General features: G+C 43.5%; 1 protein-coding gene across 21 annotated transcripts in view; it reads left to right on the top strand.

Moving 5' to 3' along the window:
- The window catches only part of ttn.2 (titin, tandem duplicate 2), a 181,492-nt gene extending 161,629 nt beyond the window's left edge, over positions 1-19,863 (top strand). For all 21 annotated transcript variants that reach the window (XM_082969061.1, XM_082969075.1, XM_082969074.1 and 18 more), the window contains 19 exons: positions 43-333; positions 3,847-4,146; positions 4,257-4,562; positions 4,709-5,011; positions 5,203-5,484; positions 5,611-6,204; positions 6,321-6,611; positions 6,716-7,015; positions 7,183-7,485; positions 7,698-8,000; positions 8,137-8,721; positions 8,839-9,144; positions 9,616-9,915; positions 10,038-10,613; positions 10,739-11,044; positions 11,154-11,750; positions 11,938-17,844; positions 17,960-18,367; positions 18,518-19,863. In XM_082969061.1, coding sequence (XP_082825187.1) covers positions 43-333; positions 3,847-4,146; positions 4,257-4,562; positions 4,709-5,011; positions 5,203-5,484; positions 5,611-6,204; positions 6,321-6,611; positions 6,716-7,015; positions 7,183-7,485; positions 7,698-8,000; positions 8,137-8,721; positions 8,839-9,144; positions 9,616-9,915; positions 10,038-10,613; positions 10,739-11,044; positions 11,154-11,750; positions 11,938-17,844; positions 17,960-18,367; positions 18,518-18,819 — 12,560 coding nt within the window. In that variant the 3' untranslated portion in view covers positions 18,820-19,863. The remainder of the gene's footprint in view (positions 1-42; positions 334-3,846; positions 4,147-4,256; positions 4,563-4,708; positions 5,012-5,202; positions 5,485-5,610; positions 6,205-6,320; positions 6,612-6,715; positions 7,016-7,182; positions 7,486-7,697; positions 8,001-8,136; positions 8,722-8,838; positions 9,145-9,615; positions 9,916-10,037; positions 10,614-10,738; positions 11,045-11,153; positions 11,751-11,937; positions 17,845-17,959; positions 18,368-18,517) is intronic.
- Positions 19,864-25,459: the final 5,596 nt, after the last annotated feature.

The following is a 25,459-nucleotide window of genomic DNA, read 5'->3' as shown; positions in this document are numbered from 1 at the left end:
TATGTATTATTTAATAATTTATATTTTATTTTTGTCTTATAGCTCCTCCCAAGGCTGAACTTGACAGCTCTCTTGTTGGAGAGCATGTCACTATCCGGGCTGGATCAGACCTGGTCCTTGATGGTGTAATTGGTGGTAAACCCGAACCCATAGTATGGTGGGCCAAGGGTGACAAGGTGCTGGAGCTGGGAGAGAAATACTCCCTGACATACACCAGTTCAAGAGCCATGGCCATCATCAAGTCCTGCAACAGAAACGACACAGGAAGATACGTTCTGACCGTGAAGAACGCCAGTGGAACCAAGACAGCGTCTGTCAACGTTAAAGTACTCGGTAAGAACATGAAGTAGATACAAAGACATATACACTTGCAATGACATGGAAACAAAATAGTTTTCAAGTAAATGTATTTTCACACTGACTATTACTATAATACAGTGGTGGTTGGTGCCGTTTAAGATGAGGGAGGACAATGATTTTTTTTAATGAGCATGGTCTTACTGTATTTCTATTACAGCATGTTGGATGACTCTCATTCATATTCCATTCACCTAGCTCATTTTCCCTATACCCATCATGAGATTGCTACAACGTAGCCTATGAATGGAAGTTTACAACATAGGTGCACAGGTTGAGAGAAATTTGAGTAATCAAGGTGACAGACAGTGACACATTCAATACTGCCTTGAACACTCTTCCCTGCATCTAGCTGAACTAGGGTGTAATCATTAGTCCAATAGTTGCAAACGAGAGTTCAGGTACAGTGAGGGAAAAAGTATTTGATCCCCTGCTGATTTTGTACGTTTGCCCACTGACAAAGAAATGATCAGTCTATAATTTTAATGGTAGGTTTATTTGAACAGTGAGAGACAGAATAACAACAAAGAAATCCAGAAAAACGCATGTCAAAAATGGTATAAATTTATTTGCATTTTAATGAGGCAAATAAGTATTTGACCCCTCTGCAAAACATGACTTAGTACTTGGTGGCAAAACCCTTGTTGGCAATCACAGAGGTCAGACGTTTCTTGTAGTTGGCCACCAGGTTTGCACACATCTCAGGAGGGATTTTGTCCCACTCCTCTTTGCAGATCTTCTCCAAGTCATTAAGGTTTCAAGGCTGACATTTGGCAACTCGAACCTTCAGCTCCCTCCACAGATTTTCTATGTGATTAAGGTCTGGAGACTGGATAGGCCACTCCAGGACCTTAATGTGCTTCTTCTTGAGCCACTCCTTTGTTGCCTTGGCCGTGTGTTTTGGGTCATTGTCATGCTGGAATACCCATCCACGACCCATTTTCAATGCCCTGGCTGAGGGAAGGAGGTTCTCACCCAAGATTTGACGGTACATGGCCCCGTCCATCGTCCCTTTGATGCGGTGAAGTTGTCCTGTCCCCTTAGGAGAAAAACACCCCCAAAGCATAATGTTTCCACCTCCATGTTTGACGGTGGGGATGGTGTTCTTGGGGTCATAGGCAGCATTCCTCCTCGTCCAAACACGGCGAGTTGAGTTGATGCCAAAGAGCTCCATTTTGGTCTCATCTGACCACAACACTTTCACCCAGTTGTCATTTGAATCATTCAGATGTTCATTGGCAAATATCAGACGGGCATGTATATGTGCTTTCTTGAGCAGGGGGACCTTGCGGGCGCTGCAGGATTTCAGTCCTTCACGGCGTAGTGTGTTACCAATTGTTTTCTTGGTGACTATGGTCCCAGCTGCCTTGAGATCATTGACAAGATCCTCCCGTGTAGTTCTGGGCTGATTCCTCACCGTTCTCATGATCATTGCAACTCCATGAGGTGCGATCTTGCATGGAGCCCCAGGCCGATGGAGATTGACAGTTCTTTTGTGTTTCTTCCATTTGCAAATAATCGCACCAACTGTTGTCACCTTCTCACCAAGCTGCTTGGCGATGGTCTTGTAGCCCATTCCAGCCTTGTGTAGGTCTACAATCTTGTCCCTGACATCCTTGGAGAGCTCTTTGGTCTTGGTGGAGAGTTTGGAATCTGATTGATTGATTGCTTCTGTGGACAGGTGTCTTTTATACAGGTAACAAGCTGAGATTAGGAGCACTCCCTTTAAGAGTGTGCTCCTAATCTCAGCTCGTTACCTGTATAAAAGACACCTGGGAGCCAGAAATCTTTCTGATTGAGATGGGGTCAAATACTTATTTCCCTCATTAAAATGCAAATCAATTTATAACATTTTTGACATGCGTTTTTCTGGATTTTTTTGTTGTTATTCTGTTTCTCACTGTTCAAATAAACCTACCATTAAAATTATAGACTGATCATTTCTTTGTCAGTGGGCAAATGTACAAAATCAGCAGGGGATCAAATACTTTTTTCCCTCACTGCATGTTTATCCCCATTTTGTTCTGTTTGCTCCCATTTAAGAATCGGCTAAATGACTACACCCCTGATCACACGCAAACACAGTTAACTTTCATAGCAGCCACATACATGATCACTTTGATAGTTTAGCTATAATTCCTTCTTGCATCTACGCACTCTGGCACTGGTTAGTTGAGGTAATATGTACATGTAGGTAGAGTTATTAAAGTGACTATGCATAGATAACAACAGAGAGTAGCAGCGGTGTAAAGTGGAGGGGGAGCAATGCGAATAGTCTGGGTAACCATTTGATTAGATACTCAGGAGTCTTTTGGCTTGGGGGTAGAAGCTGTTTAGAAGCCTCTCGGACCTAGACTTGGCGCTCCGGTACCGCTTGCCGTGCGGTAGCAGAGAGAACATTCGCTAGCTAAGTAAATGAAAGTGAAAAAATAAATATATATATATACACATAGCTCTCTCTTTCTTTTTTTTGTATTCTCTTTTTCTCCACAATTTTGGGGTATCCAATTGGTAGTTACAGTCTTGTCTCATCGCTGCAACCCCCGTACGGACTCGGGAGAGGCGAAGGTCGAGAGCCGTGCGTCCTCCGAAACACAACCCAACCAAGCCGCACTGCTTCTTGACACAATGCCCACTTAAGCCGGAAGCCAGCCGCACCAATGTGTCGGAAGAAATACTGTACACCTTGCGACTGTGTCAGCGTGCACTGCGCCCGGCCTGCCACAGGAGTCACTAGTGCGCGATGGGACAAGGACATCACTGCCGGCCAAACCCTCCCCTAAACAGGACGACGCTGGGCCAATTGTGCGCCGCCCCATGAGTCTCCCGGTCGCGGCCGGCTGCGACAGAGCCTGGACTCGAACCCAGAATGTCTAGTGGCACAGCTAGCTCTCTCTCTTTCTCTCTCTCTTGCTTCTCCTTCATTTTTGAAGAAATTGTTGTGTTCAAAACTGTTAAACTATTGTCTTTCTCTCTCTTTGAGTCAACTACTCACCACATTTTATGCACTGCAGTGCTAGCTAGCTGTAGCTTATGCTTTCAGTACTAGGTTCATTCTCTGATCCTTTGATTGGATGAATCACGTCAGTTCTTGCTGCGAGAGCTCTGATAGGTTAGAGGACGTCCTCCGGGAGTTGTCATAATTACTGTGTAAGTCTACAGAAGGGGGTGAGAACCATGAGCCTCCTAAGTCAATGTACCCAGAGGAGGACGGAAACTAGCTGTCCTCCGGCTATACCATGGTGCTACCATACCGAGTGCTGTTGAGGCTACTGTAGACCTTCATTGCAAAACAGTGTGTTTTAGTCAATTATTTGGTGACGTGAATATATTTAGTATAGTATAGTTTTATCTAAAAAGGATAACTTTTTTTCATGTTTCACAATTACATTTTTATGAAATTCACTGTGGAGGATGGTCCTCCCCTTCCTCCTCTGAAGAGCCTCCACTGTTATAATAACACCATTTAATGTTTCACTGTAATTCCAGATACACCAGGGCCTCCTGAGGAAAAGGTCACAATCACCAGGGTGACAGATGAGAAGTGCACTGTGTCTTGGAAGATCCCCCTGGAGGACGGTGGAGATCTTGTCACTCATTACATTGTTGATAGACGTGAGACCAGCAGACTCAACTGGGTGATCATGGAGACCGAGTGCAAGACTCTGTCCTGTGTCAGCTCCAAACTGATCAAGAACAACGAGTACGTCTTCCGTGTCAGAGGAGTAAACAAGTTCGGACCTGGTGTGCCCTTGGAGTCCGATCCTGTCATCGCCAGAAACGCATACAGTAAGCATGCATTCAGTGGCCATGTCATTTTAATAGATGCAATACATTTTTTTGTCTTATTCAAAGCCCAAACCTTATTAAACATGTTTTATTTTCCTTTATCATTGCAGCTGTCCCATCACAACCTGGAGCACCAGAAGTCACGGCTGTAGGAAAGGAGCACGTCATCATTGAATGGATGAAACCTGAAAGTGATGGTGGAAGTGAGATCAAGAATTACCTGGTGGACAAACGTGAGAAGAGCAGTTCCAGATGGACCAGGGTCAATAAGACCTTTACCATCTATGACATCCGCCTGAAGATCTCTGGTTTGCTGGAAGGCAGTGACTACCAGTTCCGTGTTACAGCTGTGAATACAGCTGGAAACAGCCAGCCCAGTGAAGCCTCTCAGTATGCCTACTGTAGAGAGCCAACATGTATGTGATCAAAAAGTCATAGTCTTAGATTTTAGCAACCATATGAGGTCCATCTTTATAGTTTTACCATTGACTTATGGTTGACTTTTGAAACACTGAAACACTGCTGCTGTTGAATGACTCATACTGTATTTTGTGTTTTCCAGACACTCCAGCCCCTCCTTCAATTCCACGTGTGGTAGATTCCACCAAGCATAGCATTAGCTTGCAATGGACCAGACCCATGTATGATGGTGGCGCTGATGTTGTTGGCTACGTAGTGGAGGTGCTTGAGGAAGGAACCGAGCAGTGGTACAGGGCCACTCAGAAGACTTTGAAGACCAATTCGTTTGTTGCCACTGGACTTCAAAGCAACAAGAAGTACAGTTTCCGTGTCGCAGGAGTCAATAGCAATGGCACTGGGGAATTCAGCGAACCTAGTGTGGAAATTGAGCCTGTTGAGAAACTCTGTACGTTTGTTCTTATTCTTTTACTGTCAATAATTCACAATGGCAGCATTTTTGTATGTAAAGGGTTAACCTGGTATAAATGCAGTTTATACCAATGTCTACATTGAATCAAAGACCCTTTTTTTAGACTTATAGTTTGTATATGTGCTGTTATTATGTTGTAAACGTGCTGTAATTTTTTGTCACAACAGCAATCCCTGATCTTGAGCTTCCTGATGATCTGAAGAAGATTGTGTGTCTGAGAGCTGGTAACACTCTTAGGCTGTTCGTCAATGTGGCTGGAAGACCGGCTCCTGTACTGACCTGGAGGAAACCTGGCGTTGACCTGCAGAGCCGTGGGTTCATTGATACAACTGATAGTTACACTCAACTGATCGTTGAGAAGGTCCATCGTTACGATGCCGGCAAATACACCATTGAGGCTGAAAATCCATCTGGCAAGAAGTCAGCAACCATTCTCGTCAAAGTTTATGGTATGTTAGCGGTTACGTTGACATGGTTAAATGATTAAGAACTATCTGTGAACGATATAATTACATATAGAATAGTGAATCATCATGTGCTGTGAACAGTCCGTTAATCCTTTCTGTATTTTCCAGACACTCCTGGACCACCTGGTTCAGTTAGAGTCAAAGACTACACAAAGGAGTCTGTCGTCATCACATGGGACGTACCAACTATTGACGGCGGAGCCCCTGTGAACAACTACATCATTGAGAAACGTGAAGCTTCAATGAAATCCTACAAAACAGTTACAACAGAATGCAGGAAGACCTTGTTCAGAATTACTGGCCTGGAGGAATCAGTACACTACTTCTTCAGAGTGTTACCAGAGAACATATATGGTGTTGGAGAACCATGTGAAACCCCTGAATCAGTGTTGGTCTGTGAAGTACCCAGCCTTCCTCAGGATCTGCACATTGTGGATATTGGAAAGTCCTCCGCCATACTTAACTGGGAGAAACCTCTTCATGATGGTGGAAGCAGACTGACGGGCTATGTTATTGAAGCTAACATCGTTGGATCAGACAGATGGAGTGCAGTGGCCACCGTTAAACAGTCCATGTCCCAGCATACCGTCACTGGTCTGACAGAGAAGGAGACTTATCTCTTCAGAATCAGAGCTACCAACAGCAGAGGAGTTAGCGAGCCTAGGGAGATTACAGGACCTGTGGTCATTCAGGAACAACTATGTATGTTATATTCTGATTCTTATGCTACACACATGGCAGTTAATCTATTTAAAATATGAAAGGTTTGATACATCTTCAGATGGTCTAATTTTCCCCAAAAATATTTCCTTTTACAGTGGCGCCCTATATTGATCTGACCGGCATTCCACAGAAGGTTGTCCATGTGCCAGCCGGCAAACCAATCGACCTCAATATTCCTATAAAGGCCAGACCTGCTCCAGTTTGCACCTGGTCCTTCAATGGTGCTAAAATGAAGGATAGTCTTGACCGGGTTAAGATTGAGTCTAATGGAAAATACGCCAAACTGACTGTCCGTGAGACAACCATTGATGACACTGGTAGCTACACTCTTCAAGTAAAGAATTATGTAGGAACTGCGACAGAGATACTTAAAATTATCATTCTTGGTAAGTGTGTGTGTTCTTGGTAAGCGTCCATACTTGTGTTTGTGTGTTCTTATGTTTTTGTATTGGAATATTCTAAATACAACCGTCTGCTTATTTCTGTCTAGATAAACCTGGAATACCTATTGGACCGATCACAGTTGATGCCGTTGATGCCACATCTGTAACGGTCAGCTGGGAGCCACCAGAGAAGGATGGCGGCGCCAACGTTAGTGGCTATGTTGTTGAGCAGCGTGACGCTCACCGCCCCGGATGGCTACCAGTGTCCGAATCTGTCACAAGACCCACATTCAAGTTCACCAGATTGTCTGAGGGAACTGAGTACGTGTTCCGTGTGGCTGCAACAAACCGCTTCGGCATTGGGGGATTCTTGCAGTCTGAAGTTGTTGAATGCAAGAGTCTCAAGAGTAAGTCATCATAAATCCTAAAACACAGTACATTTCATCTTTTGACAAAATGTATTATACACTATAATTAAAACACCAAAACAGTGTACTTAATTTTGAGGAAGTTAAAGGAAAGGGATGATGGTGGCTACAACTGATCTCATTTGAAATCTCTAATCTCTCCACAGCCGTACCCAGTGCACCAAACCGACCTGATGTACTGGATGTGACTCATGAGGGAATGACCATCACATGGCAGCCACCAGAAGAAGATGGAGGCTCCCAGGTGTCTGGATATATAATTGAGCGCAAGGAGGTCAGATCTGAAAGGTGGATGAGCATCGTTAAGAACCCAGTCACCATGACCAGATACAGATCATCAGGTCTGTGCGAAGGCAATGAGTATGAGTTCCGCGTGATCGCCCTGAACTCCAGAGGCTCGAGCAAACCCAGTATGGCATCTAAACCAGCTATCGCTATGGATCCCATCGGTATGCATCTGTAATCCTGTCCTTAGTTGTTGTGTCCCATATTAGAAACATTGAAATAAGCAGTAAATTATGTAATTACTATGTTTAACTTTTTTGTAATGTGTTATTCAACTCAATGATTTATGGGTCAAAATGTCCTTACAACTTAGTTTCTACCATTTTCAAACTTGTGTGTATGACCAAAACTATTATATTTGTCTTTATCTAAACAGAGCCTCCTAGTGCACCACAGTTCCCCATGGTCACAGACACAACCAGGACATCTGTGTCTCTGGCCTGGAGTCCTCCAGAGGAAGAGGGTGGTTCTGTCATCACTGGTTACCTGATTGAGATGCAGAAGGTGGACCAGGTGGAATGGACCATGTGCAACACGACACCCATAAAGATCTGTGAATACACTCTGACACACATGCCTCAGGGAGCTGAGTACAGGTTCCGTGTGATGGCCTGCAACGCTGGTGGACCCGGAGAGCCAGTTGAGATCCCAGGAATAGTCAAGGTTATAGAAATGCTTGGTAAGGGTTGAAAATATGTGTATAGCATATTTTATATTGTATAGCATATGCCAGGAAGAGCTGTATTTTGTATTTTGCTTTTGAAGCTTGTGTCAAATGTGAACTAACTTAACAATGTCTGTATGCTTCATTTCAGACTATCCCGATTATGAACTGGACCTCAAATATGAGGAAGGCTATGTGGTCAGACAGGGAGGAGTCATCAGGCTGTCTGTACCCATCAAGGGTAAACCAGTCCCTATTTGCAAGTGGACAAAGGAAGGCCGAGATATCTCTCACAGAGCTATGATTGCCACCAATGATGATATCACTGAACTTGTGATCAAAGAAGCCCACAGAGATGACACTGGCACATATGACCTGGTCCTGGAGAACAAATGTGGCAGGAAGGCTGTCTACATTAATGTTAAAGTGATTGGACGTCCAGATGCACCGGAAGGTCCTCTTGAATTTGATGATATCCAGGCTCGCTCTGTAAGAGTCAGCTGGAGACCTCCCTCTGAAGACGGTGGCTCGGATATCCTGGGTTACATCGTTGAAAGGCGAGAGGTATCAAAGGTAGCATGGTATACTGTAGACTCAAGAGTGGTGGACACAGCTCTGGTGGTCAAGGGGCTGAAGGAGAATGTTGAATACCATTTCAAGATCACTGCTGAAAACCAGTTTGGTGTGAGCAGATCTCTCAAATCAGATGAATGTGTCACTCCAAAGACACCGCTGTGTAAGTATTTTTGAATGTTCATAATTATTGTTCTGCAAACATAAAATTTGTTTTCTTGTGTTATCACTCCTCAGTTCTTCTATTTACAATTATGCAATTCTCGTTTCTATACAACAGCTCCACCAGAACCTCCAATCAACCCACCAGAAGTTATGGATGTCACAAAGAGCACTGTTGCTCTATCTTGGGGCAGACCAAAGGATGATGGTGGCGCGCGCATTACAGGATACTACGTTGAGAGGAGAGAGGTATCCACAGAGAAGTGGGTGCGTCACAACAAGACACACATCACCACTACAATGTACACTCTCACTGGACTCATCCCTGATGCTGAATATCTGTTCCGTGTCGTGGCACAAAACGACATCGGTCAGAGTGAACCTGGACCAGTATCTGAAAATGTTATATGCAAAGATCCATTCGGTATGTATTTAATAGACCTTTCGAGTATACATTTAAAGCTGCAATATGTAACTTTTTGGGTGACCTGACAAAATTAACATAGAAATTATAGTTATAGATCTGTCAATCTCATTGAAAGAAAGTATAAGAAGTGGTAGATCTGTTCTATGATGTGCTAATTATATGCTTCCTGTTCTTAAATTTCGTTTTTGCGTCTTTTACGTTCAGTTTCAAACAGCTGAAATTACAATATTTTTGGTTATGGAACAGATATTTCACAGCGGTTTAGATGGTACAATGATTTTCTACACAATGACGTCTTGTTTTGTCAAAAACTGAAATTAGGCGAACTATTAGAATTTTAGCAAACAGGAAATGGCGATTTCTGCATATTGCACCTTTAATAATACATATAAATATTATAAATAATACAATACTTGAATAAGATGAATTATTGTAATTGCATGGTTACTTCTCTCTCTCTTTGAATAGACAAACCCAGTCAACCAGGTGAGATTGATATAATCTCCGTTGCCAAAGACTGCATCACTATTCACTGGCTGCGCCCAGAATGCGATGGTGGCAAAGAGATCCTGGGTTACTGGATTGAGTTCAGACAGGCAGGTGAAAGTGCCTGGAAGAAATGCAACAAGGAGCGTTCCAAGGACAGACAGTTCACCATGGGTGGTCTGATGGAGGCTACAGAGTATGAGTTCAGAATCCTTGCAGAAAATGAAACAGGAATGAGTAGACCTCGCAGGACCGCCATGGGCATCAAGACTAAATTGAGCTGTACGTTGGCATAATATTTTCATAAAATACTCAAAGCGCCTTAGATTACAAAAATCATTGATTACAAATTATCATTGCCATTCATTAGAAATAATGTTCATGCTCTGTTTATGTTTCAACAGTGGGAGAGGCTCCTAGTCTCAAGGAAGACATGGCAGATGTCATCACAAAACTTGGTGAATCAGGAACTCTGACATGCCAGATTATTGGACGTCCCCTTCCTGACATCAGATGGTACAGATATGGCAAGGAGCTGATCCAGAGCCGCAAGTACAAGATGAGTTCTGATGGTCGCAACCATTCACTGACAGTGGCCACAGATGAACAGGAAGATGAGGGCATATACACTTGCAGAGCTGCCAATGAAGCCGGTGAAACAGAGTCCAGCGGCAAGCTGCGCTTGCAGGCCGCACCTGCTTTCCACCCTGGATTCCCATTGAAGGAGAAATACACTGCAGGGTGTGGAACAAGTCTTCGTCTCCATGTTGTCTACATTGGCCGTCCAATTCCACAAATCATGTGGTTCTATGCAAAGAAGCCGCTCAACGCGTCTGAAAACGTGATAATTGAAAACACTGAGAGTTACACTCATCTGGTTATAAGGAATGTACAGCGCAAAACAAATGCTGGAAAATACAAGGTGCAATTGACCAACAAATTTGGAACTGTTGAAACCATACTCAAGGTTGAAATTCAAGGTAACAATTATTTTGTTTACTATTATTGTAATAATAGAATTGCTTATTTTATAAACAGAACCCATTTTTTGCATGACCAACAGAGAACTTGTTATCTAAATGTAGATTTGTACAATTTTTTTCAGATAAACCAACCAAACCTGAGGGACCTATTGTTGTTGATGCTGTGTTGAAGAGCGCAGTGATCATCAGCTGGAAACCACCAAAGGATGACGGTGGATCAATGATCACCAACTACATTGTGGAAAAACGAGAAGCAAAGGAAGGCGAGCAGTGGCATCTGGTGTCATCATCAGTCTCAGGAAACACTTGCAGGATTCCAAATCTGATTGAAAGTGCTGGATATTACTTCCGTGTTTCTGCTCAGAACCAATATGGAGTCAGTGAGGCACTTGAAGTTCCTGGTGTTCTCATTATCAAAAGTCCATTCGGTAAGTATGCTTGTTGACAATGATAAATATATCACATAGATCATGTTTACTGTAACGGTTAAGAGAATAATGCACTTCTATGACATCGCTCTCATTGTCTGTTCCTCAGCAAAACCTGGAATTCCCATGCAGCCTGTTGTCACAGAAGTGACCAACGATTCTTGTCTTGTGTTCTGGAAACCACCAAAAGACGATGGAGGTGCAAAGATAAAGAACTATTTCCTTGAAAAACGAGAGAAGAAACAGAACAAATGGATCACTTGTACATCCAATAAAATCCATGAGACACATTTCGCTGTAAAAGGCCTTCTTGAGGGCTTTGAGTATGAGTTCCGTGTGAAATGTGAAAACATGGGTGGTGAGAGTGATTGGAGTGAGGTATCAGAGGCCATCATTCCCAAATCAGGTCTCACAATGAAACCTCCTGTCTTCAGAGAAGAAATGAGACCAGAAATGATTGTGAAGTTTAGATCCAATGCTACATTTGTCACAAAAATTGTTGGACATCCCATCCCCACCGTGAAATGGTATAAGAATGGCAAAGAAATTGTTGCAGATGGTACCAAACTCAAATTGCAGGAATTCAAGGGAGGTTATTACCAACTTGTTATTGCAAATGCCGAGGACAGCGACGCAGGTGTCTATCAAGTCAGGGCAACAAACCAAGGAGGATCCATCTCTACAACAGTGAATCTGACTGTTGAAGGTAAACATTTTTGATAGGCTGTTGAAAAGTATTTTAAGAGGACATTTGTGTTAAACATACATCTTTTGATAATAAAACAAGTTTGAATTCCCTTACATTTTATAAAAAATGTAGGTCATTTAGAATTGTATATATATATAAGTATTGATATACTCAATTAATTTATATTCTTTCTTTTCTCCTCTAGTTCCTGCCAAGATCCACCTACCTCAAGAACTGCAAGGCATGGGAGCAGTTCATGCTGTAAAGGGTGAAGTGGTTACCATTAAGATTCCAATCAGTGGCAAGCCTGACCCTCAAATCCAATGGCAGAAGGGACCAGAGATCATGGGATCATCAGCTCACACTCAAGTGATTGTCACAAGATCATTTACTTCACTCGTGTTCCCCAAAGGAGTTCAGAAGAAGGATACAGGTTACTACGTAATCACTGCCAAGAACAGATTCGGAGTTGACAAACAGACCATTGAAGTTGCCGTGGCAGATGTACCAGATCCTCCTAAGGGCATTAAAGTCAGTGAAATCACTAGAGATTCCATCACTTTAACCTGGAGTCCTCCAGAAAAAGATGGCGGAAGCCCTATCATTAACTACATTATTCAGAAGTGCCCCACATCAGGTGACAGGTGGATCCGCGCAGGCCAAACCAACGAGCCTAAATACACCATGATCGCTCTGTTTGGCAAGACGAAATACCAGTTCCGTGTCATTGCGGAGAACCAGTTTGGTCTGAGCGATCATTCTGAACCAACTGAGCCTGTTACAACAATAGAAGATAAATCCGTTATCAGAAACTACGATGAAGAAGTTGATGAAGCTAGAGAAATCACCAAAGAGGAGGCACCACATTCATCAAAGATCAAGATGGTGGCTGCCCAATACACAATATCTGAAGAGCTGGCACGTGCCGGAACATTTGGCGTTGTTCATCGCTGTGTTGAAAACAAGTCCAAGAAGACATTCATGGCCAAGTTTATCAAGATCAAAGGTACTGATCAGGAGCTGGTTACTAGGGAAATTGAGACACTCAATCTCTGTAAACACAAGAACTTCATGTACCTACATGAGTCTTTTGACAGTTTGGAAGAAATGGTCTTGATCTATGAGTTCATCTCAGGCGTGGACATCTTTGAACGACTTGGCACAGGCAACTTTGAGCTCTCAGAACTGGAGATTGTTAGGTACCTGAGACAGGTGTGCTCAGCTCTGAAGTTCTTGCACAAACTCAACTATGCTCATTTTGAAATCAAACCTGACAACATTGTCTACACCACAAGAAAGAGCACAAATATCAAAATTATTGAAATGGGCCAGGCTAGATTACTGACTCCTGGAGAAAATATCAGAATCAATTTCACTGCACCAGAGTATTGTGCACCTGAAATCCACCGTCATGGACTTGTCAGCACTGCAACTGACATGTGGTCAGTTGGTGTACTAACGTATGTGCTCCTCAGTGGACTTAACCCCTTTGCAGCAGAATCAACCACAAAAATGATTGAGAATATCTCAAATGCAGAGTACATCTTCGACAGTGAGGCTTTCAAAGAGACCAGCCTCGAAGGTATGGACTTCTGTGACAGACTTCTTTGTAAAGACCTGAAGAAACGTATGACTGCTCATGAAGCTCTGGAACATCCTTGGCTTAGATTGAAGCTGGAGCACCTCAGCAAAAAAACTATCAAGACATTGAGTCACAGAAGATACTACCAGACGTTGGTGAAGAAAGAGAGAGAGACAATTGTCTCATCAGCTCGTGTTGCTTTCGGTGGTGGCTTCAGAAGTTACAGAGGTTATGCAGTTGGCAAAGTCAAGATTGCGCACCCTACAGAAGGTCTGAGAGCCGGTCCAGTCATGCATGGATCTTCAGAGGAGGGTGGACATGTCAGATTTGTTTGCAACATTGAACATTATGATGAAACCACAAAAGCAACTTGGTACTTTGGCACCCGCCAGTTAACAGCAAGTCACAAATATGAAATCAGCTACATCAATGGAGTTGCTAGCATCTACGTCAAGGAAATTGAAACATCTGACGATGGTGTCTACAGATGCAAAGTCATCAGTCAGGACGGTGAAGATAACGCCTATGGAGAACTCTTTGTTGAAACTGTGAGATGCTACCGTGAACACTTCATTGGACGCTCACTCACAAAGAAGAGAAAGCTTGATAAGCAAAGACTTATGCAGAGACCACCAGACTTCACTCTGCCTCTGTACAACCGCTCTGCTTACATCGGTGAAGATGTTCGTTTCGGTGTAACCATAACAGTGCATCCAGAGCCAACAGTAACATGGCTGAAGGCTGGTCAGAAAATCAAACGAGATGATAAGAAGTACACTTTCATTAGTGACAAGGGTCTTTATCAGTTGATGATCCACAATCTTGACCTTGATGACGATGCTGAATATACTGTTATGGCCCACAACAAGTTTGGTGAAGACAGTTGCACAGCACGTCTTACAGTGACACCTCACCCTGTTAGTGAAGACACCATGAGGCCAATGTTCAAACGGCTGTTGGCTAACGTGGAGTGTGTAGAGGGCCATAGTGTCCGCTTTGACTTGAGAGTCTCGGGAACACCTGCACCAATCTTGAAATGGGAGAAGGATGGCAGGCCACTGGAATTCAACCAACAAATCACAGTTGTTCAAGAGGATGTAGACTATCACGTTCTGCATGTCAGAGAAACTCTTGTTGAGGATTCAGGTCTTTACAAAGTTACCGCAACAAACTGTGTTGGATCAGTGAGTTGCCAGGCTACACTGAAGGTGGACCGCATTACATACAAGAGGAGGGAATATAAGAGTGAGGCGGAACAACAGACATATGTTCAACAACAAATTGACAAGACACTGAAAATGGCACAACGCCTTTCCACCACTGAAGTTACTGGACTCAACCCAGCGGCTCAAGAGGCTTTGAAACACGCTGCAGACATATACAAGCCGGCAGTGAGCACCAAACACTGTGAGGGCGAATTTGATATCACAGAAGAAAAACCATTTGTACATATCGAGGAAAGGAAACTTCGCATGCCATATGAAATTCCTGAGTCACGTGTCCATGATGCAAGTGCTCTGGATGAAGACCTGTTGATTAAACACTTTGTACCTTTGTCTGACATGAAGTGGTACAAGAAACTTAGAGATCAGTATGAAATGCCTGAGCGGATGGAGAAGATCGTACAGAAGAGACAGAAACGAATTCGTCTCTCCAGGTGGGAGCAATTCTATGTCATTCCCCTTCCTAGAATTACTGACCAGTACAGGCCAAGATGGCGTATCCCGAAGCTCACGCAAGATGACTTGGAAACAGTAAGACCAGCAAGACGGTCACCTTCTCTTGAATCCGAGGCATCCTTCAGGTCAAGAAGACGCTCCCTGGGTGATATGAGTGATGAAGAGCTTCTGCAGCCCATCGATGATTACCTGTCAATGAAGAAAACTGAACAAGAAAGGCTCCAACTTGAGGAGGAGCTTGAACTTGGCTTCTCTGCCTCCCCACAAGGCAGCCCTGTCCGGTTCGAGTTGTCTGCTCTGCGTCATGAAGAAAAGAAACATTTTGCAAGAAGAGAAGTATCACAAGTAACCGAGCACAAGATCAAGAGAACAAAAGTTTCACAGTTCTTGAGGAGGAGAAGATCACTGTCTCCTACATACATTGAGCTGATGCGCCCTGTTTCTGAGCTGATAAGAACTCCTCGCCCACGTCCTCTGGAGCCAGAGGAGATCATCGAAAGGAGATCCCCCACCCCTGAGAGGACGCGTCCACGCTCCCCCAGCCCCCCAGCTTCAGCTGAGAGATCCTCCCGCTCATCCTCAAGATTTGAGAGGTCAGCCAGATTTGACATCATGTCCAGATACGAGTCAAGAAAGGCTGCACTGAAATCTGAGCGCAAGTACCAGACAGTGACCCAAACACCCTTCAGCCTTGACCACGCCCCACGTGTGACTGTGAGAATGCGTTCCCATCGTGTCCCATGTGGTCAGAATACGAAGTTCACTCTGAATGTCCAAGCGAAGCCTGTGGCTGAGATCCAGTGGTTTCATAACGGACAACTGATTCAAGAAAGTGAGAAGTTACGCTTCACAAACATGAGTGGAGTGCTGTCTATACAGATCCGTGATTGTCAGGCAGAGGACAGTGGCACGTATCGTGCGGTTTGTTCAAACTCAAAGGGAGAAGCATCCGACTATGGTATCCTCGATGTTTCTGGAGGTGAATTCTCCACATATACATCACGTCGTAAAGATGAGGATGCTCCACAACCATTTGTTCCTGATATCACAAAGACAGACCATTACCACATATCATCCTTCAAGGCAGCTTCCTCCTCAGCAACACATATGGAGGTGAAAGAAAGTAAATCAAAGTTAACTGAATCACATGAAACATATGACAGATATGATTCATCTGAACGATTTATATCTGCATCTGAAAAATATGCTGCATCCGCGAAGTATGCATCAACTGAATACTTATCATCTGCAGCATCCTTATCATCAGCATCATCTGATAAGTTTCGATTGACTGAAAGATACGTGTCAGGTGAAAGACATGCATCGTCTGAAAGATCTGAAACATATTCTTCAACTGAAACGAAAATGAGGGCTATGGAGGCAACAGAAGTTGAGCAAGTGACTGTTCATAAAGTTAAGTCAACTCTGGCAGCCAGAATACTGACTAAACCACAGTCTGCAACAGTCAATGAAGGAGAGACTGCTCGATTCACTTGCGACATTGATGGAGAACCAGCACCAAGTGTTACATGGTTGCATGAGGGACAAGTAATTGTATCCTCTCATCGTCTTATGGTATCTACCACGCAGTACAAGTCTACGTTTGAAATTTCCTCTGTACAATCATCTGATGAAGGCAGCTACACACTGCTGGTTGAGAATGCTGAGGGCAGACAAGAGACTCGGTTTAGTCTGACCATTTCCCGAGCAATTGTCGAAGAGGAGGTTTTTGTCTCAATAAAGTCACCAGAGCCTGGATTCAAGTCTCCTGAACGAGTAGCTTCACCTACCAGTGTTCCCCAAACCCCAACCCCATTAATCAAGTCTCCTGAACCAATCACCTCACCTCCTAGGGTGAAGTCCCCTCCGCCAGTCAAGTCTCCTGAACCAATCACCTCGCCTCCAAAGGTGAAGTCCCCTCCTCCTGTCAAGTCTCCTGAACCAATCACCTCGCCTCCAAGGGTGAAGTCCCCTCCCCCAGTCAAGTCTCCTGAACCAATCACCTCACCTCCAAGGGTGAAGTCCCCTCCTCCTATCAAGTCTCCTGAACCAATCTCCTCCCCTCCAAGGGTGAAGTCCCCTCCTCCAGTCAAGTCTCCTGAGCCAATCATGTTGCCTAAGGGAGTGAAATCACCTCCCAGAGTCAAGTCTCCTGAACCAGTTGTTTCGCCTCCAAGGGTGAAGTCCCCTCCCCCAGCCAAGTCTCCTGAACCAATCGCTTCGCCAAAGGTAGTGAAACCACCTCCCCAAGTCAAGTCTCCCGAACCAAAGGGTGTGAAGTCACCTCCTCAAGTAAAATCTCCTGAACCAAAAGGAGTGAAGTCACCTCCCCAAGTCAAGTCTCCTGAACCAAAAGGAGTGAAGTCACCTCCCCAAGTCAAGTCTCCTGAACCAAAAGGAGTGAAGTCACCTCCCCAAGTCAAGTCTCCTGAACCAAAAGGAGTGAAGTCCCCTCCCCAAGTCACCTCACCTAAGAGAGTCAAATCTCCACTAACAGTGAAATCCCCAACTCCTAAAGCTCCAAAGATTATCCACCAACTCACAGCCAAAGCCTCAGAAGACACAGTGAGAATGTCCTGTGTATCTGAAAGCAGCGTGAGAGAAGTTGTGTGGTACAGGAATGGAATGAAACTGACACAGAGCAGCCACTATGAGTTCCATATGTCTGTGGATGGACATTGTTCTCTCATTATCCATGACCTCTCTGAGAACGACCAGGGAGAATACTCTTGTGAGCTCATTGCAGAAGGAGGAGTCTCTACTAAATCTTCATTCTCATTTGTTGGCCAAGTGTTCCAATCCATCTACACTAAAGTCACAGCTTATGTGCAGCAGCACATGGCCATGAAAGGTACGTTTTGCTGTAGAAAGCAAACCTCTTGATAAAACTAAATTCTGTACGAATTCTATACAAGTCTGTATATTCATATTTCTAATGGTTCTTTGTCTCTTTTCTTCTATTTAAGTGAAAAGCGAACAGGGATCAATGAGTCAAAAAGAGGCATCTATGGCTTTAGCCTCCCATACAAGTTCAGAACAGGTTGTTAAGAAAGAAATCCATGGAGGAGCTCAGATGATGATGATGGGGGAGAGTGCTGCTCTTAGCAGCATGCAGGAAAGCTTCTCTTCCCAATCAGTCCACATGGCTTCTTCATCTTCTATGCATCAGGAGACCTCTTTCAGCAGTTCCAGTATGGCCAGTATGTCTAGCATGGCTGCCATGGCTGCTGAAATGCAGATGGAAACCATGTCTCTATCTAGCATGTCTTCCATGGCATCTTCCCATGCCATGAGCTCCAGCAGTATGACTGAAATGATGAGTCACTCCCACCTAGAGGGGTCCTCCATGAGATCTATTGCACAGGGTATGCTAGGTAAGTATCTCATATATGCTTATGACATACAAGTCTTACAATGCATTATAGCTACTTCATAATGCATTAAACCTTCAGGCTTTAAGTAAAATGTTACCCATATTTGTAGTAGTGCAGTTGCTAAGCATTTTTTTATTTGTGTTCTAACAGGTGCGACAGGGGCACCAAGAATCGAAGCTCTCCCAGAGGACATCACCATTGAACTTGGAAAGGTTCTCACCGTGGCCTGTGCTTTCTCCGGAGAGCCCACCCCTAACATCGAATGGTCCCGCGGTGGAAGAACGCTGCCCGGTGAGGAGCATGGCGGTAGGTTCCACATCGAGACCTCAGAGGACCTCACTACACTCATCATCACCAGTGTGAAAAAAGAGGATGCTGGAGCATACACACTCAAACTGTACAACGACTTTGGATCTGACACTGCAACAGTAACTATAAGCATTCGATCATAAAAAAAACGTTCATATAATTTATATCCTCCCCCTTCCCTACTTTAATGCCTTTTTATGTATTAATTGAACAAATAATAATCTTACTTGATAAAGACCTGGATTTCTGTTATTGTAAATATGAACTATTTTTATACCAAACTTGACATTAATTTATGCCAAACTAGACTAAAGTCTAAAGTTGTTATAAAATGTGCCATATTGGATAATTATGACTTAGGATTTTTCATCCATTTTTTCTGTGACATGTACATAATGTATATAGCCGAATTTAACGGTTATGGAAAATGTATGAATTGTTATTTATGACAATATTAACTGAAACAAATGAAACTGAAATGTTTAAAAGGAGAAAGTTTCGCATGAAACGAATACCCTGTTAAACCTGAAACTAAACTCTGTGCCTCAACAAAAAGTTGATGTCTTAAGATTGCCTCAACAGGTAGAGAGGCTCCCTGTTGAAGTTGACTAAATCAGAGAGATGAGATGTTAGACACTGTATGTTATTACCTGCAGTGTTATTATCAAACTCCTATGAATTGTAACATGATCATAAGACCCTGAGTGCTGTTTGCATAAACCCTCATGTAAGCAGGACAACTAGGCCTTGTGTTCTGGACTGACTATGTCATAACCACCATTTAAATGACATGTTCAACGTGCGAGCGGCCTGCACTTGAGCTGAAATAATTTTTTGGTGCTCTGTTTCTGCAAATGACTGCTTAATTGATTTTCCGAACAACATCAACCTGGCCATGAAAAATTGAAAGTCCATCCTGCACTTTTTTGCAGAAGCAGAGCCATCTCTTGGAGGTTTGCTTGTGTGCCTTATTTTTGTGTGTTAGCTTTAGAATTTCACCAGTTCAGTTGTCAGGCAAACATCAAGCAAGTGTACCACAGTGACACCACCTGCTGTGTTAAAAGAAAACAAAATGTATTAGCTGTTCTGCCCTGCACTTTTGTTTGATTTAAATTAGAATTATATAATTATATGCAACCTCCCTGAGTTTAGCATTGATTTAATAAAGCATGATATCAGCACTAAAATGTCTCAGGTGTTTTCTGATTGTATATTATATACAGTACCAGTCAAAAGTGTGGACACACCTACTCATTCAAGGGTTTATCTTTATTTGTACTTTATTTGTACTATTTTCTACATTGTAGAATAATAGTGAAGACATCAAAACTATTAAATAACACATATGGAATCATGAAGTAGCCAAAAAAGTGTTAAACAAATCCAAACATATTTTAGATTCTTCAAAGCAGCCCCCCTTTGCGTTGATGACAGCTTTGCACACGCTTGGCATTCTCTCAACCAGCTTCATGAGGTAGTCACCTGGAATGCATGTCAATTACCAGGTGTGCCTTGTTAAAAGTTAATTTCTTAATTCATTTGAGCCAATCAGTTGTGTTGTGACAAGGTATTTTGGTATTTGGTATTATATAAGGATCCCCATTAGCTGTTGCAAAAGCAGCAGCTACTCTTCCTGGGGTCCACACAAAACATGAAACATAATACAGAATGACATAATACAGAACATCATTAGACAAGAACAGCTCAAGGACAGAAGTACATACATTTTTTTTAAAGGCACACGTAGCCTACATATCAATGCATACACACAAACTATCTAGGTCAGAAGTTTACATACACTAAATTGGCTGTGCCTTTAAACAGCTTGGAAAATTCCAGAAAATGATGTCATGGCTTTAGAAGCTTCTGATAGGCTAATTGACATCATTTGAGTCAATTGGAGGTGTATCTGTGGATGTATTTCAAGGCCTACCTTCAAACTCAGTGCCTCTTTGCTTGACATCATGGGAAAATCAAAAGAAATCAGCCAAGACCTCAGAAAAATGTATTGTAGACCTCCACAAGTCTGGTTCAACCTTGGGAGCAATTTCCAAACGCCTGAAGGTACCACTTTCATCTGTACAAACAATAGTACGCAAGTATAAACACCATGGGACCACGCAGCCATCACACCGCTCAGGAAGGAGAAGCGTTCTGTCTCCAAGAGATGAACGTACTTTGGTGTGAAAAGTGCAAATCAATCCCAGAACAACAGTAAAGGACCTTGTGAAAATGTGAAGAGGAAACAGGTACAAAAGTATCTATATCCACAGTAAAACAAGTCCTATATCGACATAACCTGAAAGGCCGCTCAGCAAGGAAGAAGCCACTGCTCCAAAACCGCCATAAAAAAAGCCAGACTACAGTTTGCAACTGCACATGGGGACAAAGATCGTAGTTTTTGGAGAAATGTCCTCTGGTCTGATGAAACAAACATAGAACTGTTTGGCCATATTGACCATCGTTATGTTCGGAGGAAAAATGGGGAGGCTTGCAAGCCAAAGAACACCATCCCAACCATGAAGCACGGGGGTGGCAGCATCATGTTGTGGGGGTGCTTTGCTGCAGGAGGGACTGGTGCACTTCACAAAATAAATGGCATCATGAGGCAGGAAAATTATGTGGATATATTGAAGCAACATCTCAAGACATCAGTCAGGAAGTTAAAGCTTGGTCGCAAATGGGTCTTCCAAATGGACAATGACCCAAAGCATACTTCCAAAGTTGTGGCAAAATGGCTTAAGGACAACAAAGTCAAGGTATTGGAGTGGCCATTACAAAGCTCTGACCTCAATCTTATTGAAAATTTGTGGGCAGAACTGAAAAAGCGTGTGCGAGCAAGGAGGCCTACAAACCTGACTCAGTTACACCAGTTCTGTCAGGAGCAATAGGCCAAAATTCACCCAACTTATTGTGGGAAGCTTGTAGAAGGCTACCCAAAAGGTTTGACCCAGGTTAAACAATTTAATGGCAATGCTACCAAATACGAATTGAGTGTATGTAAACTTCTGACCCACTGGAAATTTGATGAAAGAAATAAAATGAAATTAATCATTCCCTCTACTATTATTCTGACATTTCACATTCTTAAAATAAAGTGGTGATCCTAACTGACCTAAGACCGTGAATTCTTACTAGGATTAAATGTCAGGAATTGTAAAAAACTGAGTTGAAATGTATTTGGCTAAGGTGTATGTAAACTTCCGACTTCAACTGTATATCTTTTGACTATGACAGTTTACAATCTAAGGTAACGTCAAGTAATTTAGTCTCCTCAACTTGTTTAACAGCCACATCATTCATTACCAGATTCATTTGAGGTCTAGAATTTCAGGAATGATTTGTACAAAATACAATTCTCTTACAGTGGCTCGCAAAAGTATTCACCCCGCTTGGGTTGTATCATTTGATTTACACAGCATGCCTACAACTTTGAAGATGCAAAATATTTTTATTGTGAAACAAACAAGAAATAAGACAAACCCCCCCCCCCCCCAAAGTCAATACTTTGAAGAGCCACCTTTTGCAGCAATTACAGCTGCAAGTCTCTTGGGGTATGTCTCTATAAGCTTGGCACATCTAGCCACTGGGATTTTTGCACATTCTTCCAGGCAAAACTGCTCCATCTCCTTCAAGTTGGATGGGTTCTGCTGGTGTAAAGCAATCTTTAATTCTCAATTGGATTGAGGTCTGGGCTTTGACTAGGCCATTCCAAGACATTTCAATGTTTCCCCATAAACCACTCGAGTATTGCTTTAGCAGTATGCTTAGGGTCATTGTCCTGCTGGAAGGTGAACATCTGTCCTGAAGACTGAAACATGTATCCCTCAAGAATTTCCCTGTATTTAGCGGCATTCATCATTCCTTAAATTCTGACCAGTTTCCCAATCCCTGCTGATGAAAAACATCCCCACAGCATGATGCTGCCACCACCATGCTTCACTGTGGGTGGGGATGGTGTTCTTGGGGTGATGGGTTTGTGCCAGACATAGCATTTTCCTTGATGGCCAAAAAGCTCAATTTTAGTCTCATCTGGCCAGAGTACCTTCTTCCATATGTTTGGGGAGTCTCCCACATGTCTTTTGGCGAACACCAAACGTGTTTGCTTATTTTTTTCGTCAAGCAATGGCTTTTTTTCTGGCCACTCTTCCGTAAAGTCCAGCTCTGTGGAGTGTACGGCTTAAAGTGGTCCTATGGGCAGATACTCCAATCTCCGCCTTGGAGCTTTGCAGCTCCTTCAGGGTTATCTTTGGTCTCTTTGTTGCCTCTCTGATTAATGCCCTCCTTGCCTGGTCCGTGAGTTTTGGTGGACGGCCCTCTCTTGGCAGGTTTGTTGTGGTGCCATTTTCTTTCCATTTTTTAATAATGGATTTATTTGTGCTCCGTGGGATGTTCAAAGTTTCTGATATTTTTTTATAACCCAACCCTGATCTGTACTTCTCCACAACTTTATCCCTGACCTGTTTGGAGAGCTCCTTGGTCTTCATGGTGCTGCTTGCTTAGTGGTGTTGCAGACTCTGGGGCCTTTCAGAACAGGTGTATATATACTGAGATTAGATTGCACACTGGTGGACTTTATTGTGTGACTTCTGAAGGTAATTGGTTGCACCAGATCTTATTTAGGGGCTTCATAGCAAAGGGGGTGAATACTTATGCAGGCACCACTTTTCCGTTATTTATTTGAAGATTTTTTTTTAAAGAAGTAATTTTTTTAATTTCACTTCACCAATTTGTACTATTTTGTGTATGTCCATTACATGAAATCCAAATAAAAATCTACTTAAATTACAGGTTGCAAGCAACAAAATAGGAAAAACGGCAAGGGAGATCAATACTTTTGCAAGGCATTGTAGTTTTAGAGATGTTCAGGACCAGTTTATTACTGGCCACCCATTCCAAAACAGACTGCAACTCTTTGTTAAGGGTTTCAGTGACTTCATTAGCTGTGGTTGCTGATGCGTACATGATTGAATCATCAGCATACATGGACACACATGCTTTGATTAATGCCAGTGGCAGGTCATTAGTAAAAATAGAAAAAAGTAGAGGGCCTAGAGAGCTGCCCTGCGGTACACCACACTACATGTTTGAGTACACCACACTACATGTTTGACATTAGAGAAGCTTCCATTAAAGAAAAGCCTCTGAGTTATATTAGATAGATAGCTCTGAATCCATGATATGGCAGAGATTGAAAAGCCATAACACATACATTTTTTCAACAACAGGTTATGGTCAATAATAATAAACAGTACAGTTCCCACAATCTTCTTATTATCAATTTCTTTCAACCAATCATCAGTCATTTGTGTTAGTGCAGTGCATGTTGAGTGCCCTTCTCTAAAAGCATGCTGAAAGTCTGTTGTTAATTTGTTTACAGAGAAATAGCATTGCATTTGGTCAAACACAATTCTTTCCAACAGTTTGCTTAGAGCTGGCAGCAAGCATATAGGTCTGCTGTTAGAACCAGTAAAGGCCGCTTTACCACTCTTGGGTAACAGAATTACTTTGGCTTCCCTCCAGGCCTGAGGACAAAGACTTTCCTTTAGGCTCAGATTAAAAATATGACAGATAGGAGTAGCTATAGAGTCAGTTACCATCCTCAGTAGCTTTCCATCTAAGTTATCAATGCCAGGAGATTTGTCATTATTGATCAATAACAATTATTTGTCCACCTCTCCCACACTAGGGGTGGTATACAGAAGATGGCCCAGTTTGGTAAAAGACAAAGTACATATTATGGCAAGAACAGCTCAAAAGAGCAAACGGAAAAGACAGTCCATGTCACGTCCTGACCAGTGAAAGGGGGTCATTTGCCATAGTAGAATGGTCAGGGCGTGGCGGGGGGTTGTTTTGTGTGTTTTGGGGTTTGTTTGTTTCTAGGGGAATTTGTCCTAGTTTTCTATTTCTATGTTTCGTTTTCCATGTTTGGCCGAGTATGGTTTCCAATCAGAGGCAGGTGTCTTTCGTTGTCTCTGATTGGAAGTCATACTTAGGCAGCCTGTTTTCCTTTGGGTTTTGTGGGTGGTTGCTTTCTGTTTAGTTTGATAGTATACCTGACAGAACTGTTTGGTTGTCGTTTGTTTTTTCTTTGTGAAGTGCTTTCATTAAAAGTAAAAGATGAGCACTCAACACACTGCACCTTGGTCTCTTCAATACGACGTATGGGACAGAACCAGCCACCACAAGAAGACCAAGCAGCATGGGAGGAAGAGCGGGACCGAGCACTATGGCTCAGAGTCATGGACCTGGGAGGAGATTCTAGATGGGGCAGGACCCTGGACAAGGCCGGGGGAGCATCGCCGTCCGAAATGGGAGATAGAGGCAGCGAAGGCGGAACGGCGATACTGGGAGGAACGGCAAGAGGAGGCATGAGAGGCAGCCCCCCCCCAAAAAATGGGGTGGGGGGGGGATGGGTGGTATACGGGTAGTTTGGCTAGGTCAAGGGGGAGCCCTGACCTAATTTCCCGGGCGGGCTCCGCAGCCAGGAAGAAGTGCGCCGGCTCAACGCATCTGGTCTCCAGTGCGTCTCCTCGGCCCAGTTTATCCTGCGCCTGCTCTACGCACGGCAGCCCTCATTCCCCAGCACAGCCCAGTTCGCCCGGTGCCAGCGCTCCGCCCGTGCCGGGCTACAGTGACCATCCAGCCAGGACGGGGTGTGCCAGACCTGAGCTCCAGACCTCCGGTGCGCCTCCACGGCCCAGTGTGCCCTGTGCCTGCTCTGCGCACCCAGTCTCCTGTAAGTCTCCCCAGTCCGGTGAGACCAGTTCCAGCTCCCCGTAG

Source organism: Salmo salar, chromosome 25 (assembly GCF_965601325.2).
Source record: "Salmo salar chromosome 25, fSalSal1, whole genome shotgun sequence".
NCBI lineage: Eukaryota > Metazoa > Chordata > Actinopteri > Salmoniformes > Salmonidae > Salmo > Salmo salar.
The sequence above is the reverse complement of the archived record's forward strand: the minus strand, read 5'-3'. Positions and strand labels throughout refer to the sequence as shown.